Here is a 16,839-nt window from a genome sequence, read left to right on the forward strand (position 1 = left end):
GTGTTTGTTTTGTTAAGGTGTACCTGAGTTCCTTGCTTTTCCTGCAGGGAACACTGGCCATTCAGCAGGATCAAGCTGCCATCTTCATCACTGGCATCCCACTGTCCTGGAATACAGTCCTCTTTCACTGTTACCGTGACGTGCCCTGTGGGTTTTTTTTTAACAGATTTCTGCAGATTTACAGCTCACAACTATTGCTTACAGACTGGATACTCTCCCTGTCAGCGCACAGGGTTAAGACAAAGTTCCATTCACAGAGTTTTATCTAATGCTATACATTTTCATCTTAATATTTTACTACTCAAAAATACACATGCACATTTAAGTAAAGATATTTGTGATTACTATTTGACTTTAATAAAGCTGTATTTGTATTCTATGAAGAAATAAAAACTTCATTCATGAAAAAATGCTTTACAAAAAAAAAGCATTATCCGTGAAAGGCTATGATGTCAAAAAACTGTATGAATCGTAATGTAATGAATTGAAAATGACATGAGACCTGAAATCTGAAATCTCAGCAGCCTACATGTAAGAAGACAGTTATTTGATTCTGAAATGTAAAAAGATTCAGAGAGATATGGCAGGCAGAAGACCCTGCTCCTCACTGACTGCTCCTCCAGCGACCGATGGCCATCTTCAGTGTCCGGTTGGGCGTGAGCGCGGTGGTCTGTAAAGGCAGGTTGGTCATGGGGCTGGAGCGATTCTTGCTGTTGATCCAGCTTTCGATCGCCTCTCTCTCGTAGGAGTAGCCGTCTGTCAGGGGAAGGGTGCAAATCGGCATTTCATTATTGGGTTTCTTTACTTGTTTTTCCCCTTCCTTTCCAACCTGGATTTGGAAGCTAAAATTTCACATTAAGCTCGCTTCACTGGGGCTCCCTCTGCACTCTCACAGGGGCAGTGAAGCCTGACGATCCTCTGGGCCTGCAGTCCCCCGATACGCTCAGCCTGCAGCCACGGGCTGATGACTTCATATCACCAAGGGAATACAGGGAATTCATATATTTTAATATATACAATACTGAAAAGGTGCTGAGGGAATTTCAGGCAGACACTTGAGGGAGAAATGATGAGTATGGACTTTCAAATGCACATAAATACACGTTTCTGATAAAGCAGACATGAGTGCTGTATGAATGGCCATCTCTTATTTGTGAGGCTGTTAAGCTGTGAATTTATGCATCTTTAAGCATCTTTAAGCATCCTTAAATGCACCAAAGAAGATATCAGCTGCCCGGGAGGAAAAACGGGGGGTTTGAGCGTGAGGATTGACCTACCAGCGGCTATGACAGGGTCTTTCATCACCTCCCTGGTAATGGGGCACAAGAACTCATCCGGGATGCCTGAGCAAACCAGCGATGTCTTCAACTCCTCGATCTTACGCATTACCTTATTGCGAAGGCCAACCGATTCTGAATCAAAAAGAAAGAGAAATGAATAATGATTATTAAATAATCAACACTGATTACGGAGATAATGCAGACTGCAGCGGAGAGGAGGGGGACAACGCACCTCCAGATTTACAGTGTACCCCTCTGTCAGACTTCAAAGGCCCAGGAGATCAAACGCATTAGGGTTAACAGGCTTTGAGACACAACAGCAAAACCTCACGGAAGGACAAACAGCCTTTACATTAAACATGGAAATGGAATCGGCGGTTCTGTATTCATGACCTGACACTTCACAAAACACACTGCAATCCAACAAAGCCAAACTGCTTTTGATGTATTGTTCAGTCTACCGAAGAGACAGATGGGCAGGAGAGTGTGTATGTGTGTGTGTGTTTGAGAGACAGAATGTAAGAATACGTGCATGTGTAGGTGTGTGTGTGTGTGTGTGAGAGAGAGACAGTGTGCATGCTTGCGTGTGGGTGTGCATGTATGTGTATATGCAGGCACATGTGTCTGTAGAAGTGTGTTTGTGTGTGAGTGTGTGTGTGTGTTTGTGTGTGGTGGTAACACCGCAGCCTATCAGAAGCCCAGTCTTCATAAAAACCCGACTTCAGCTCTTCACATTCAGACAGCATCTGCAAACGCTGCCACCGCCCAGTCCTCTCTACTGTTTCACAAAACATGCGCTTCCCACAGGTGTGAGAAACAGGAAATAAAATCAGCGAAGCCCCTTCATCTGTCTGCACAACAAACCAACAAACACGATCTGAGCTTGGCAGAGGTGGGGAGATATCCATTATTCATGTGTATGTGAGGGAAGGCCATTTATAACCCCGCTACATCACTACAGGCTTACCATCCATAACCTACATTCATTTACTCTAAATTCTCATTCACAGTTACCAATTTGGCGGATGCTCTTATCTAGAGCAACCTACAAAAAGTGCATTCAATAAGGTTAGGCAAGTAACTGTATAGATACTGAATCATTAGTGTCATAGCTGTAATGTAGCACTATTGTGGGAATAGATTAGTAATAGTAATCAATAGGGTCAATGCTACGAATGCAATGAATTCCGTGGCAATATTTTTGGAATGACACCCATACTCTTTCCAAAGGTTGTGGACACAGAATGACCCATTTTCTTCCGAGCCAATCGATAAGTGGTTAGCCCAGGGTTGGGCATGTGGGATTTGAGTGTCTCCCGCTGCGTGGGGGGGGGGGGGTGTCATTCTCAGTCCAAGCAGAGTCCAGGCTTTCAAACAGAGATGTCATTTCTTCCCACAGGCTGGAGTTATGACCACAACCACCGCCCACCTCCTGCATTCTGAAACAGCACGCTGCAGGCCAAGCTCTGCAGGTACCAAAAAAAGACAAAATAAGTCCGGCTGTGCTCCATGTTGAGCGAAAAGATTGCATTCTAGCCGACGTTAGGCGTTAGACAGAGGAGTTAGCCTCTGTGTTCCAGTCTGAGGCACAGGACACCGGCGATAATGAGCGGAGCCACACAAACACCATCTTTCCATAAAAAAAAAACCCCAAAAAAAACATGAATCAGTCACTGCAATTTCCAAACGCTCCCATCAGCAAGAATGTCCTTCAGGCCTCTGCTTATCAAAACACCGCCTCGACACACTGCTCACCTGGGCTGTGGAGACACCACGATTTATAGTGCCTGAAGAGCAACAGGGTGTATATTTTACCAGCATATTTTAACTGATGTCGGAAGGTCATAACATGAACCCATGGTGACAGATACAATTGTTATGCGAATAACAGATCATGAGAAATAGCTTTTTCATTATATTAATGAATATTTGTCACACACAATATTGAGTGCAAGGGCTTGTGTTTTCACAAGAAAGAATAAATGGCTTTGCCTTCATTTGAAACATGCAATATGGCTGTCAAACCATTCAAATGAGCATTCCATAAATCCCTATCAAAGGAATTTCACAATGGAAACCTATTAGCCAGAGCTGGAGGCTATATACATGCATCAGAAAAACAGGTTTAAATTGAATTAATGTGTTTAGCAAATCAAAATTGTGATTGATTGTGATTAATATATCAGTGTAAGCAAAACTCACAATAGCAAAAGGAAAGAAGTGTGGCAGTGCATTCACATGACAACTACTTATTCTCAATCACGTTACGCCATAAGAATATGCATAGCTATGACTACCTACCCCTGGCACAAATAATGAGTAACAATGATAATAATGAGAACAAATAATGAAAAATGGCTGTAAAGGGAATGGCTAGCCCATCCTAACAAACAAACCCAAAATTGGCATGAGCCCCCCCAACACTCCCTCCCAGCTAGGATAGTTAAGTTGATTCACCCAACTCTTGGTAAACCCTAGCAAGCCAGCTGTCTCCTGGGCTCCACAGCCACCAAAGCCACCAAAGCCACACCTCTGGTATGTTCAATTTAGTTTGATTTTTATTAATAAACCATAGCAAAGATTGACTCTAAAATGCAGCTTAGAAAGCTCATAACAAACTGAACAGCGTCATACAAAATGACACTAAGGTTATTGCAGGCCTCAACAAACGCTGTCTACCACCAACCAGCAAAAAGAAATAGTGACATCAAAACAGCCGAGTTCGCTGTGGCCCCACAAGTGCTGGCTAACAGCCTCACCACAAAAAGAGCACTTTCTGTGCTTCTGCTCCTGCACCAAAACAATAGTCACCACAACCTCTGAAGTTCACCGCCGTAGGTTTATACACCCTCTCTCCTGCTCTTCTGAACAAAAATTCACCTTTATGAGCTTATCTGGAACAGAGGCTGCCTCCAGCTGCCTGTTTATGTCAGCCGCAAGCGCCAATTTAAAGAAACAAAAAGTGTTTGCCTGCGTAACGGGTTGAGGTGCAGTCTTTATCAACAGGGACATTAAAGATTCTGCTCTCTGTACCCCAGGAAGCTTACCTATTTTAGCAATGCATCCACGAAAATTCTATGCATGACTGCCAGGCAAAATAACATAGCAACAAGCCTTGACGAAATAACTTGGCAACTATTCTGCCTCAATTGCATTAGGGCAGTAAGTATGGATGCTGTGCGCTCTCCTCAAAGTGGCTCAAAATTGGCTGCCCAATGAGCTCATTCTCGCTCTTGCATTTACTGACACCTTAGGCATTTATTATGAGGATAAAAGGACAAAAGCACCAACGACAGACTGAGATGCATTCTAAACGAATCCCTTCAGCAGGGAGGGGGGTAAAGTAAAAATATAATTAACAGTAGTTAACAACAGGTTTCTCACCTACATCCACTCAACCTCTCTATGTGGACTGACTGCTCCGTCCATCTGCTCCATTGTGGAGCTGTTGATTACAGAAAGAGGGAAACTGGCTAGCATTGAAGAGAAAGGCTTGGGGTCTTTAGAGACTTTCAGACTGATTGTTGATCCTTAAAATGCACTGTGGTGCAGTTCACCCATAGCAAAGGGGGGTCGGCACATTCGCTGGCTGCTGTGTGCTTTAGTGCGACTGAAAAAAGCTGTAATAAGCCTCAATCGGATTGCGGTAATTGGTACATGTGAACAGCTGTTCTTTTTCCATTCTAAACTGTATGAATATTGCATTCAGGAAAATGCATTTGTATGAGACCACAGTGACGTCTTCAACACACAATATGGAGACAGTCAGAACACAGATGCAGTGATTAAGGAACAGAATGAATTTATGAATTCTAAGGGTTTTTTTTTTCCAGGGGAATCAGCCAACTGAAACCAAAAATTACTACATGGAAAAAATCCAGTAGGAATGAAGAAAAAAACTTGAAGTTAAAAGCATGTAGCATCAAATTAAAGATTAGACCATGATAAATCCAAATCCTAAATCCCACTTTCAGACAGATTACATATTCTCTGATATCTGAGAGTATTCATAGTCCTTTGATAATTATATTACCGGGCAATTTTCACTGGCCAAAAGAAATTCATAGGACAATTTTTTTAAATAAATGCTATTCGTTTCAAAGCAGATTGTGTTATAATGGGTGCAGATTACAAGTCAGACAAATCCAACACTATTTTGTGGTCCTACAGTACTATAGCTAATACTGTGTACTTATATACAGTAAAGCTGGTTTTACGCTCATATTATGGAGAGTTAATGGAATTGTGTGCCCTTTGCAACACACAAATTCACAAGCAAGAAAAGATTCTGGAAAGAATACAGATAGGGAGTCTTTGCCCTCAAACTTCTCACTGATGCTTCAGTTGAACACTCGGCCTACTTACTAAAAAATGACATGGCACCTGCAACACACCTGGTCTAGGTGCTGAATTCAGCACAATCAGAAATTACATTACATTATTGTCATTTAGCAGGCATTCTTACACAGAGTGACTTGGGTTACAATTTTAACTTTTTATACAGCTGGACCTTTACTGATGCAAATGCAGGTTAAGTTCCTTGCCTACGGGTACACCAGCAGTGCCCCAGCAGAGACTCGAAGCAGTAAACCCGCGGTTACAAGCGCTGCTCCTCACCACGGCACCACACTGCTGACCCTTTCTGAATCGTATGAATATTGCATTCAGGAAAATGCATTTGTATGAGACCACAGTGACGTCCTCCTCACACAATATCAGCACACAGACACAGATTAAGAAACAGAGCACATCCATGAATTTTAAGGGTGTTTTTCAGCCAACTGAAACAGACATAACTACATGGAAAAACCCACTGGCTCCCATTAAGACACGGCCTCCTTGGTAAGACCCAGGATTACAGACTCCTGCCAATAGGAGCCCCACTGCACCAAGGCGTGTGAGAGGTACTCCAACGTCACCCCTGCTCACCTATCTTCATCTCCACGGCGAGGGTCTCCTTGGTGAGGGTGATGAGCTCTCCTCCGTCGATGTTGTTGGCCTTGAAGGGCTCGACCAGCGCGTCCAGACCCTCGGCACACAGCCAAGCTGAGACGTCCTCCTCCGACCAATCGCACACCAGCAGCCTCGAGTGGCCCGGCAGCTTCCTCCCTGGAGAGCAGGCAAACAGGAAGTGGCCTCCCATCAGCCCCATGTCTTATCTGATTCCCAGAAAGCGCTTCCTCCTGCCACAATCCACACACAAACACTCCCCCCCGGTGCCAATAAATTACAGCTTTTTTTTTTTTTGGAAAAACAAGACACAATCTACCACAGCGCAAGCCGCTAATGCTACACTGCTAACGTCACTGTGCCTTGTCAGGTTACCCACAATGCTTTAACAGCATCTGCGTCTTCAGTAAATATTTATCAGCCACGGCCTTTGCGCTCTCTCCCCCTCACAAACGTCCTCCTGATGACATTGTGCCGCTGCTGTGTTCCCATGAGCTGGGAAGCACGCTCAGTACGCTCGGTGCTCATGTGTTGTGAGGGGTTTGCTAATGAAGCTCCACGGAGCCTCAGTCCTACACATTTCCCATCATTAGGTGGCTCAGCCATTCCAGTAGAGGCACTCCTCATTAGCGCTAGCGAGAGACGGGTATTAGCGGCAACGTTTCTCATTGGGCTGTGTTTTGTTCTGTTCTCTGAGCTCCTTTCTCTCTTGCTCCAGACTGACACTCCTGACCTCTGCTTTGTCAGTCTGACCACATACTTCATTCCCCCCCTTTAGAAACACTCCAATGCAAAGGTGATTTTCTACTGACTTCTGATTGGCAGCAATGTAATGGCAAAATGACCTGCCAGCTTAGCTACAGAATGCCCGAACGCTGGGACCCTCCTGCTTCCCGAATTTGATAGCAGTGAATAACACCCACAGCAGCGAGGCCGACTTCCGGCAAGGTTATGTAAAAGGCCCCCGGGACCCTGGGAGGGAGAGTTTGGAGGGCAAGTGTTCTCCTCCCAGATCTGTCAGATTCTGCATCTGTGAGCGGTTACCCGCTGGAGCACACAGCATGCACACGCCTATTCATCCTCATACCCCACATTGGAGACCATCACTGCTGCTTTCATTACATTTCTCAGATCAATTACTTTTATTAAATAAAAATCACCACAGTTACATAAGAGCACAAAACACAGCAACTCAACCCACCCCACCCCACCACATCACTGATTGCTTCACCATCAATACCACTGTTAAATTAAAAGATGATGAGCCTGGTGCTCTAGCAGAACATAGATTTTTAAAAGAAGAGCAGCACTAGCACAATGCAGCGGCTTTAACATTCTCCCCTTACCTTCACCTGTGACATCACTGGCTTCTACTGGAAAAAAAACACAGAAGAAAAGCAGAATACTGAATATGTATAGGATAGTGAAGAAAAACCTTATCTAGAGTTTTTCAGAAATCCTTCAGTCCTTCAAATATTTCTGTATGTACGTAAATATGTACATATATTTGTATGCATGTATATATTATATAAATGCTGTATATTTTTCCAATGTCACAAAATCTATATGGAAACTAATACTGTTTGCACTTAAATAAAGAGGTGCTGGCATTTGCATTAAATCTATAAAGTCTCATGCTAATCGCTAACTGCATGTATGCAACTTTCTACAACTACAAAAAGACAGCGCTTTTATTCAAATCAGAACAAGCAGGTGTGAATATCCTCACAGATCCCCATCACATAACTGAGCGAACCTGGCTCCTCTTCTACTGCTGTGTTATCTAGCCTCTCTGTTCAGAGTAATTAACTCCTCAAAGCTAATTATGCCCCACATTGCTAACCGCACCAGAAACGACAGACTAAACACCTGAAACACCCTGAACACGCACATCAGTGCGAGTCTGTGGGTGTGGTTTGGTCAGCAGCCACTGAGTCTGTGCACGAACAGGAATGATTATTTCTGCTACAGGGAGCAGCAGCACGGGGCATGGTTTCATCTGTCTGTTCACAGTAAGGATAATGTGAAAATCAGCTTGATGTTCTCTGTGATGAATGTGGATTTCCTCAGAGAGGTGAGCGGCTATATGGAAAACAGTGACCGTGATATTATGTCACTCACCATATCCAATATATTGCATGATATTTCCCACAAATCCCCTTTGATTGTGGTTGGATTTAGATCTTTTTGGTAAAAAAAAAAAAAAAAAAAAAAAAAAAACATATCTCTCTCCGTCCCGCCCCTCCGCCCCCCCCCCGCCATGAGGAAAACAGACTCACCAGGCAAGGATTTCCCTTCACCCTCTGCAAACGGAAAAAAAACAATGGTTACAGTTGATAGAAAAAAAAAAACACAGCAGCAAAACAAACATATTTCATCTCGTAACACAAGACGTGGGCAGGACAATGCTGGCATTTAGAGCAATTAGCTCCCAAACAAACAGAGCGTGTTCACCAACGCAGTGCGTTCTCAGAGGGCTGTGTTTACACAGCTGAGAGACACAGCACGTATTTGCCGCGTTGAGACGCAGGCTTCCGAGAGAAAAACCTCTGGAAGTGTCAGGGGCTCCGGCCGGCGTGTGTATTATGGTGTGTGTGTGGGGCCTTAGGGCTGCGTGTGTATTGTGGTGTGTTGTGGTGTGTGTGTGTGTGTGGGGCCTTAGGGCTGCGTGTGTATTGTGGTGTGTGTGTGTGTGTGTGTGTGTGTGTGTGTGTGTGTGTGTGTGTTGTGGTGTGTGTGTGTGTGTGTGTGGGGCCTTAGGGCTGCGTGTGTATTGTGGTGTGTGTGTGTGTGTGTGTGTGTGTTCTCCAGTATTTATAGTGTTTCTATTTCAGCTCCTTCCCCCGGTGCTTCCCCTCCATCACCTCTCGCCCCCGTGCCATCTGTCTGTGCCCGGTGTCCGGCAGTGCGCACACACAAACGCCCTCTGCATGAACCTGAGAGTGCCATTCTGCACTGTCTACCTATGTAATAAACTGCAGCAGTTCTGTGCAGCACACTTGCATCAGTCTGAGCTCCTGACTTTGGGACTTTTCTCCTTCACTAAGAAAATCAGAGGAACGAAAGTGGCTCCTCCAACAGCTTCTGTCCACATGCACTCATATGGCGGCAGTCAATGCCGAATCAGGCATAATACATATTCAAACTGTGTCTTGGCTCCCTTAACTAATTACTGTAGCACTTACAAGTCTCACCTTTTGTAGTACGCTGTACTGCTATTTCAGCACTGATTTACATAATTGCAGTAGTTATGTTATTAACATCACTGCAGAACTTTTTCCTACAAACTACGGAATAGCGTGGCGCTGGCTACCATTCCGTAATGCTTTGACAGCTTTCTTCAGACGTGGTCTGGAATGTTGTGTGTGTGTGTGTGCTGTTGTACACGCCGGTTTCTTGAGTGCACTTTGAGGCATCTGATCTGGAAGAGCAGCTCAGAATGTGAGGGTCTGTCAGATGAGTGCATGTGCTTTTAAAGCAGACCGGAGCTTTGAGTGACGGACAGTCGCCATGGCCACCATGGTCGCAACGGTCGCCGTGGTTGCAGCCTGACGCACCGTGCCCGCTGCTGCCATCCTCCACCCGCCAGACGTTGACGGTCTTGTCCATGGACCCCGTGGCGATCAGGCTGGAGGTGGGCGAGAAGGCGCAGGCCGTCACGTATCTGGGGGAGAGAGAACAACAGAGGCAGCTGTATCACACCCGGTGCTTTGAGTCACCCGGACGCAGCTGCGCAATGACAGCGTGGCATCTTACCTGTCATGCTGCTTCAAAGTATACAGCAGGACTCCCTGATGCTGCAAAGCAAGGAGGGAGAGTCCTTCTGATTTAGGCATGTCTGTGATCGGTTCAAATTTCTACTGTACACTGTACATGTATCAGAATGTTATCCAGTGTCACATAAATTATGTTACTTACAGCATCATACACTGTGACAGTTTTATCCACAGAGCTGTCGTGAGAAAAGAGACAATTAAACAACATTTACACAAAAAAAGATAATCACTTCACACATAGAACTACATAACTTATGCAATACAGTGTCAATTAATCAATTCAGTTATCAATTAAAATACACATCTACAATTTACTGCATATCATACATTATACCATGAGACTACACCATTTAAAATGTAAAAAGTGCCATTTTTTAAGGAATAAACACAGGCGACTGGGGTTAACACTGATACAAATCAAATATTATAACTATCAGCAGATGGGTTATGTGCACATGTTTAAATTAGCCATAGAAAAGAAAAGAATAATAGGTCCCCCTAGTGGTCAAATGAAATACTAACATGGCAGGGAGATGAGGCTTTATGCTTAGAGTGAAAGAGCACACGGATATTGTTCCTGGTTACACTTTATGCAAGAAACAGTACAACCTGATGCTTAATGGAGAATTCTTGTTAACCGGATAACTGTGGATATTGAAACATTTCTGAGTAAGATTTGAATAATGTCAAAAATTTTACTCAGCTTACCATAAACCTGGCATTAAAAACATTTTATCCATCTGACAGACAGATATTCATTCTACCTCTACCTTGTTTTTAGTACTGCCAGGCAGCCTTCACATACACTTCAAAACATGTTCCAAATGACCATACAGTTCAGCACCTTACCCTGAGACCAGCATCTGTCCATCAGTGGACCATGCACAGGAGAGCACAGGGGCAGACTGGCCAATCAGAGTGTGCAGCAGCTGCATCTTAACACCTACGGACCAATCAACAACAATTCAGAACTAGAGTGGTAAAGCTTCAGGAGAAACTTTGCAACTGAAAGTGTTTTCATACTACAGAACTACAAAATATTTTTAAAGCATTTTATAAGGTAGGCTATTCTATGGAAAGGCCCAAAAGTGCAAAGGTTTCCATCGAAAGAACAAACTAAGTCAAAAACTACTCAACCGACAGTTATAATTATTTTAGGTTTTAGAGCACTTGTGTTCAAGGTAAATCCCAAAGCAAAAAAAGACAGGCCCGCTCTCACTTGATTTTAGTTGCCATGTTTTTAAGCTTTATCTTAGATATATATATCTAATATATCTATATATAACATGGACCTTTTGCCAGTTTGCCTGGCTGCTTTTCTTCAGGAGATTTCCTTTTAATGTTATTTAATGTTTATTTTTATGTATAATTTTTCTTTTCCGCAAGTTTTCTCCCCATTTTCCAGTCTCCTGACAAACTGAAAGACTAATTATACAGTCTCCAAGTTAAGGCTAGTCCTGACACCATTTAATGAACACATGAACAATAATAATGTGTTCCCTGGAGGCCTGTAATATTCAGCACTGTCACGAATGAAAAGCTGTTCTACAAGCCAGGAATATCCGAACTGCTAACGCGGAACAAAAACATCCAGATTCTTAGCATGTCCATCTGGAAGAAATTTTAATTTTTTAGGGATGATCCTCAATAGGAATGAATTTATAAAAACTGAACCACCTAAGAATACCAGACACGTGTTCCAAAAAAGCATGCGAGCAGACAGGAGAGAAACGGGCAGACAGCCAAAAAATGAAATTCATTCAGGGGAAACAGACGGAACATGAGTGTTAGCGCACAGGCAGCGCGAGGGGAGAGCGTGTGCCCTTTCATTCAGCGCGCTCAGAGCGCCGCTTTCTCCAGCAGGAGGCGCTGAAACAAAAAGAAGCACATTAATCCTGTGGGGATGTGACGTGGAGTACAGTCCCAGGCCAACGGCACACTCGTCTCCACAGCAACGGAGGCGGGACAGACACTGCGTGTCCTGTGCAAGGGCCACAACCCCGTTAGCCACAGGTCCTTTTTTAGGCACACACCCCAGGGGCTAAAACAACACCCCATTCGATGCTCTGCCTTCTCAGTGACAGCTATATCCGAGTGTGAGCCTGCCTGAGGTGTTCAGCTGTAACTGTCTCTGCTTATTCAGAGTCAGGCTTCACCTCTGGGTATCACCCGGTTTACAAGGCTCTGTCTAATAACAGCTGTATTTTATGCCGGTGAAAGCCTTGTACAGATGTGAATACAGCATAAACCCTCACAAATAATCTACGAAATGTAAAAGGCCATTGTTTTCAGGAACTTCATTTTGCCACAAGAACTTGTTTATCTATTTATTTATTCCCGACACCAGACAAGAGGGTTATGTGGAGGTATCTGGAAGCAGCTCAGAGCATTCTCCAGGCAATTCATGTTAGAGCTGATATAGTTTATGAATCATATATTATTGATGAGTGTGTTTTTTCCCTGCCCTTTTGTCCTGTGCCGATGCAACAATTTCCTTTCTGTATTTCGGACCCCAAGTCGAGGAGAACGAAGGGGCGGATACCTGCTGCAGCATGCCAAGAGACGATCCATATCTTCACCTGGCTGTCCTGCCCACAGGAGGCCAACCGAAACTGCGATACGAGTCCACCTGAGAGAGAGGGAGAGAGGGAGAGAGAGAGAGGGAGGGAGAGAGAGAGAGGGAGAGGGAGAGGGAGAGGGAGAGAGGGGGAGAGAGAGAGAGGGAGGGAGAGGGAGAGAGAGGGAGAGAGAGAGGGAGAGAGAGAGGGAGAGGGAGAGGGAGAGAGAGAGAGAGAGAGAGAGAGAGGGAGAGAGAGGGAGAGAGAGAGAGAGAGAGAGAGAGAGAGAGAGGGAGAGGGAGAGGGAGAGAGAGAGAGAGAGGGAGAGGGAGGGAGAGAGAGAAAGAGAGTTATTCCCTATGGCAGGCAAAGTGCAGGAAATATTATCAGCTTTTTGAGACTAATGGCCCTAGACATCCAAATATATGGTGATGATATGAAGCAAAACATGCTTTCTGGCATGGTGGTACCTGCACTCAGGGCTTCAGATGCATGGTGTGACAGAGAGAAAAACTTGCAAGGTTTCTACACTCAGCTAAATGCTAAAATGTTTCTCACAAAGTAAAGACACCTGAAATTCATGGGCATCACATCTCTCCCCTCAAGCACTCTTACCGACTACTCTGACAGTGTGTTCCACATTAAAGCAAACCAGTCCTATTCACACCAGCAACGCCACATGCAAAATGCAACGTCTGGACATTCCTACAGTTAAGGTCAGAATAACAAACCAAACTGAAAGCCCAAATCATGAGTGAAATGAAATGAAACAGCTGTTGTCCAAAAAAACGGTATCTCTGCCAGGGGTGTCATACAAACATGCCCTCTCCAAAAATGGTCTCCTGCCAGGTATAATCAGGCCTGCAGGACAATGAAACAAAACCAACATCAGAGTCTTTAACAGAAAAGACTGGTTTAAAAAAAATCCACCCTCCAGCCAGTCTGGTGTGTTTAACAGCAGCAGAGCCAGAGTGGGAGTAGCTGAACTCATGCTAAGTACAGTGCAGTTGGAGTTGGATTTGGAGTATCTGATGTTTGTGAAAGGTTAATTCTTAAAAGTGGAGTTCCACGTGAAGGGGAGGATGTATTTTTTATTTTTGCGAGGTCATCTGGCATGCAGGCACTTAACTAAACTCAACTGATTTTCCTCAGAATTTGGTTAGAATTTCAGCAATTGTACACCAGTGCACCCTAGTAAGTACCACATTAAATGTTGTGAGTGAGCCTAAACCAGAAGGGATTTCAGACACTGTTAGTATATGAATTATTTTAAGTTTTGTCTCTAAGCAGAGAGCACTGTAAATATATATACATATTATGTAAATCAATTCTTCTGTGAGAGGATTTTCCGACATGGCCTCTTGGCATTTAGAGAGCGCTCTGTATACACGCACTTTCATTACAACGTGTCCGATGATACTTTCAGATACTGCGTAGGGACCAGGCACATCCAACGATCCAATTAAAGAGACACTTACAAACTAGCCCACAAGCCTGGGAATTGCACTGTGTCCCTTTGTGGTCCTTTGGGAAAACAAACGCCATCCCTCACATTGCCACTGAAGCTGGAGATATTGAGCACTTTGCATATGTACGCAATGACACGTCATAATCTTGCATCCATTATGATCTCAGCAGCATGGAATGGCTCCTGAGGTGGAATGTGATTGTGGAGCAGGAGCATGAAACATGGGAGAAGGGGAATTTAGCTATTATACTCCACTGCAATGCAACCTTACATAAAGGGCAGAAAGACCAACATTGTGACGTTTGTTTGAGGTTTGCAGGGTGCAGGAGCCCTGCCTGTACAACCTGATTCCTACCTGCAGTTGAGTCAGTCACTGCCTGTGTTTGCATGGGCTGATAAGCTGATAACTTCCAAATGGTGAGGGGCGCAATGGGAAGAGCCAGAATAAGACAGGCTTAACACCAAGGCAGGGTATGGGTGGTGTCTCAGCTTGGCAAACCTATCCACGGACATCACTAAATGGAAGTCACACATGCTCATCTGTTTATTAATCTGTTGTTCGGGTTTACAAACCTAGAATCATCTGCAAGAAAATGGAACCGAATGCAAGCCGACAACAGGAGTGCATTTTGCTATGTGAATCTGTATAAAACACGATAAACTCTGCAACCTACTTAAGACGGACATCGTCTTGACACTGAAGAAGCACCGAAATTGAACTAATATCACATGACTAGCAGAGACCAATTACAGGTTAGGAAAACGGAGAGGGGCGGTGAAAGCAATGAGGTTCATTTCTCTTACCGCTCTGGCTCTTGGAGTCGAAGTGGCAGCAGGTCACGCCGAGGTCATGGGCGTTCTTCATGGCGTGGAGCGGATTCATCGCCACATCCCAGATTCGGATATCGCCGTACGTCGATCCCGTCGCAAACATCTGACCGCAAGGAGTGAAGGAGCAGGCGACCACAGAGGCCTCATTCGCTGCACCGGTCCTGGGGAGCGTTTGTTTATGGCCACATTTAAATGGACAAATAAATACGCAGAAATAATGACCAGTTGTTATTCTTACAGTTTGATTGTGTTTGAGAAGCTTGTATACCCATAATTTATGCTTGCTATGACAGTGACTCAAATATGTTGTCGGACTGGATGTCGGTTTATCACAATACAGTCTGTGATTACGCTGACTATAAAGTCGTGCATTGTATTGCTGTGCACCTGAATCAATGCGTAACTGATTGTGGATAGCCTTTTAAAATCGCAACTGAACCTGAAAAGCAGTACCTTATTTGCAGCGGGGTGATATATAGTGTTTCATAAATATTTTAAAGTTGCCTTCCTGGTGTAGCGGAAAGCGGTCACTAATATAGTTGCATTACATAATAGTTTTGTTTACGTTGTCACTAAGTAACTGGATTTACCTGCGCAGTGTTTTTGAGTGGAAATCCCAGAGGGCGAGCGTCCCATCAGACGCGCCAGAGACCAAGGACGCGCTGGGCGAGAAAACGCAGACCCGGACGGGGCTTCGCCCGGGATGCTCGAACACCGTCACGATCTCGCCGGTGTCCATGCTCCACACGACCGTGGTGGCGTCTGTCGAGCAGGAGGCCAAGTACTGGCCGCACGGACTGAAGCAGCAGCAGTGCACGCCATAGCCGTGCCCGGTCAGCGGGGAGAAGGCCGCCTCCGAGAAGTCCCGGGTGAAATAGACGCGGATGGTCTTATCGGAGGAGCACGTCGCCAGCAGGCTGGCGGAGAAGGCGCAACAGTTTATGTCATCTCTGTGGTCTCTGAGCGTGCAAATGAGAGACACCATTATGGCAGCGTGTGCTGGTTCAACCCTGCAAAAAAATGTAAACAAAAACACGTTTTACTCAAGATGGCGCATTTGATAATGAAACATAAACATGCTTTATTCTCATAGCTTGTTAACAGTGGTAAACCATCAATCAGTGAGCTGTCTAGCGACAGCTATTTAAAGCAACAGGGAAAAGCGAAATACCCGTTTTCTTTACAATTAATCAGTAACTACTACTTCCTTGCTTTACACAGCTGACTGAAGCGAGCTAACGCAAGCTGGGATTCGTAAGATAAACGACGGCAAAATAGTTAATATGTAGCAAAGGAAAAAAAAACAATTAGACGACTCGCATACTCACCTAGTTACAGGACAATGTACTCAACGATAATACATGATAAAAGTATAATTCACGAGCAAACAGTTCGCCAGCTACATTATTGCGTGCGCTTCCTGGTTCCGCTGCACGTTGCGTATGCGGGGCGGTCATGTGATCCCCGGAGAGGCGGGTGTTGAGAAAGCGCGTTACAAGCACATTACGCTAAGTGGAAAAAATACGTTTAAAAACCACCCATGTCTATTGGTTTAGTGACAAAAGTATTGCGTTGTGCGCAAACGTCCGGAAAATATTAACTGGACTATATGATCATAATTAACTGTTTTCTCATAATTATGATGAAATTCAAGATTACAGACCTTAATATAATATTACACTTACGCTCGGAATTATTTTTCATTTACGAGGCCTTATAGTATATGGGGTCATACACAGGCTACGATGCAGTTATTGCTATCCTGTAAATGAGAAAAATAAACTACTGCTTCTGTTCTTTTCAGATACTCGTAATAACGTGTGCTTTCGCCACTCCATTATATTTACTCAACAATATTTCCTACAGAACTAATTTTCATTTAATTCTCCACATAGACTTCAAAACAATGGTCATCTGTATAATAATTATAATAAATAAATAAATAGGCTGGGGTTCTCTCCTACAAGATGCCAGAC

At 44.3% G+C, this 16,839-nt stretch overlaps 1 protein-coding gene across 2 annotated transcripts; it reads right to left on the minus strand.

The window, feature by feature from the left end:
• Positions 1-442: 442 nt before the first annotated feature.
• wdsub1 (WD repeat, sterile alpha motif and U-box domain containing 1) lies at positions 443-16,304 on the minus strand. Of its 2 annotated transcripts, none has more exons than XM_036545389.1 (13): positions 16,192-16,304; positions 15,454-15,873; positions 14,837-15,024; positions 12,549-12,635; positions 10,856-10,949; positions 10,149-10,182; positions 9,987-10,027; positions 9,788-9,894; positions 8,510-8,533; positions 7,577-7,600; positions 6,210-6,389; positions 1,278-1,412; positions 443-756 (listed from the first exon to the last, which is right to left on the minus strand). In XM_036545389.1, exons 2-13 carry the CDS (start codon positions 15,846-15,848, stop codon positions 605-607), a joined length of 1,461 nt encoding a protein of 486 aa, XP_036401282.1. In that variant the 5' UTR covers positions 15,849-15,873; positions 16,192-16,304; the 3' UTR covers positions 443-604. The 2 variants fall into 2 exon arrangements, with proteins under 2 accessions (XP_036401282.1, XP_036401281.1); XM_036545388.1 differs by having other exon boundaries at positions 7,577-7,603.
• Between the last annotated feature and the right edge of the window lie 535 nt (positions 16,305-16,839).

The sequence above is a fragment of the Megalops cyprinoides genome, chromosome 14 (assembly GCF_013368585.1).
Source record: "Megalops cyprinoides isolate fMegCyp1 chromosome 14, fMegCyp1.pri, whole genome shotgun sequence".
NCBI lineage: Eukaryota > Metazoa > Chordata > Actinopteri > Elopiformes > Megalopidae > Megalops > Megalops cyprinoides.

Excerpts from the sequence above, each read along its gene's own strand:
- wdsub1 (XM_036545388.1), bottom strand. The coding sequence starts at position 15,848 with ATGGTGTCTCTCATTTGCACGCTCAGAGACCACAGAGATGACATAAAC. Across the intron at positions 7,604-8,509 it reads TGAAGGGAAATCCTTGCCTG|TAGAAGCCAGTGATGTCACA; the intron begins GTGAGTCTGTTT and ends TTTTTTTTCCAG. Across the intron at positions 757-1,277 it reads AGACCCTGTCATAGCCGCTG|ACGGCTACTCCTACGAGAGA; the intron begins GTAGGTCAATCC and ends TTCCCCTGACAG.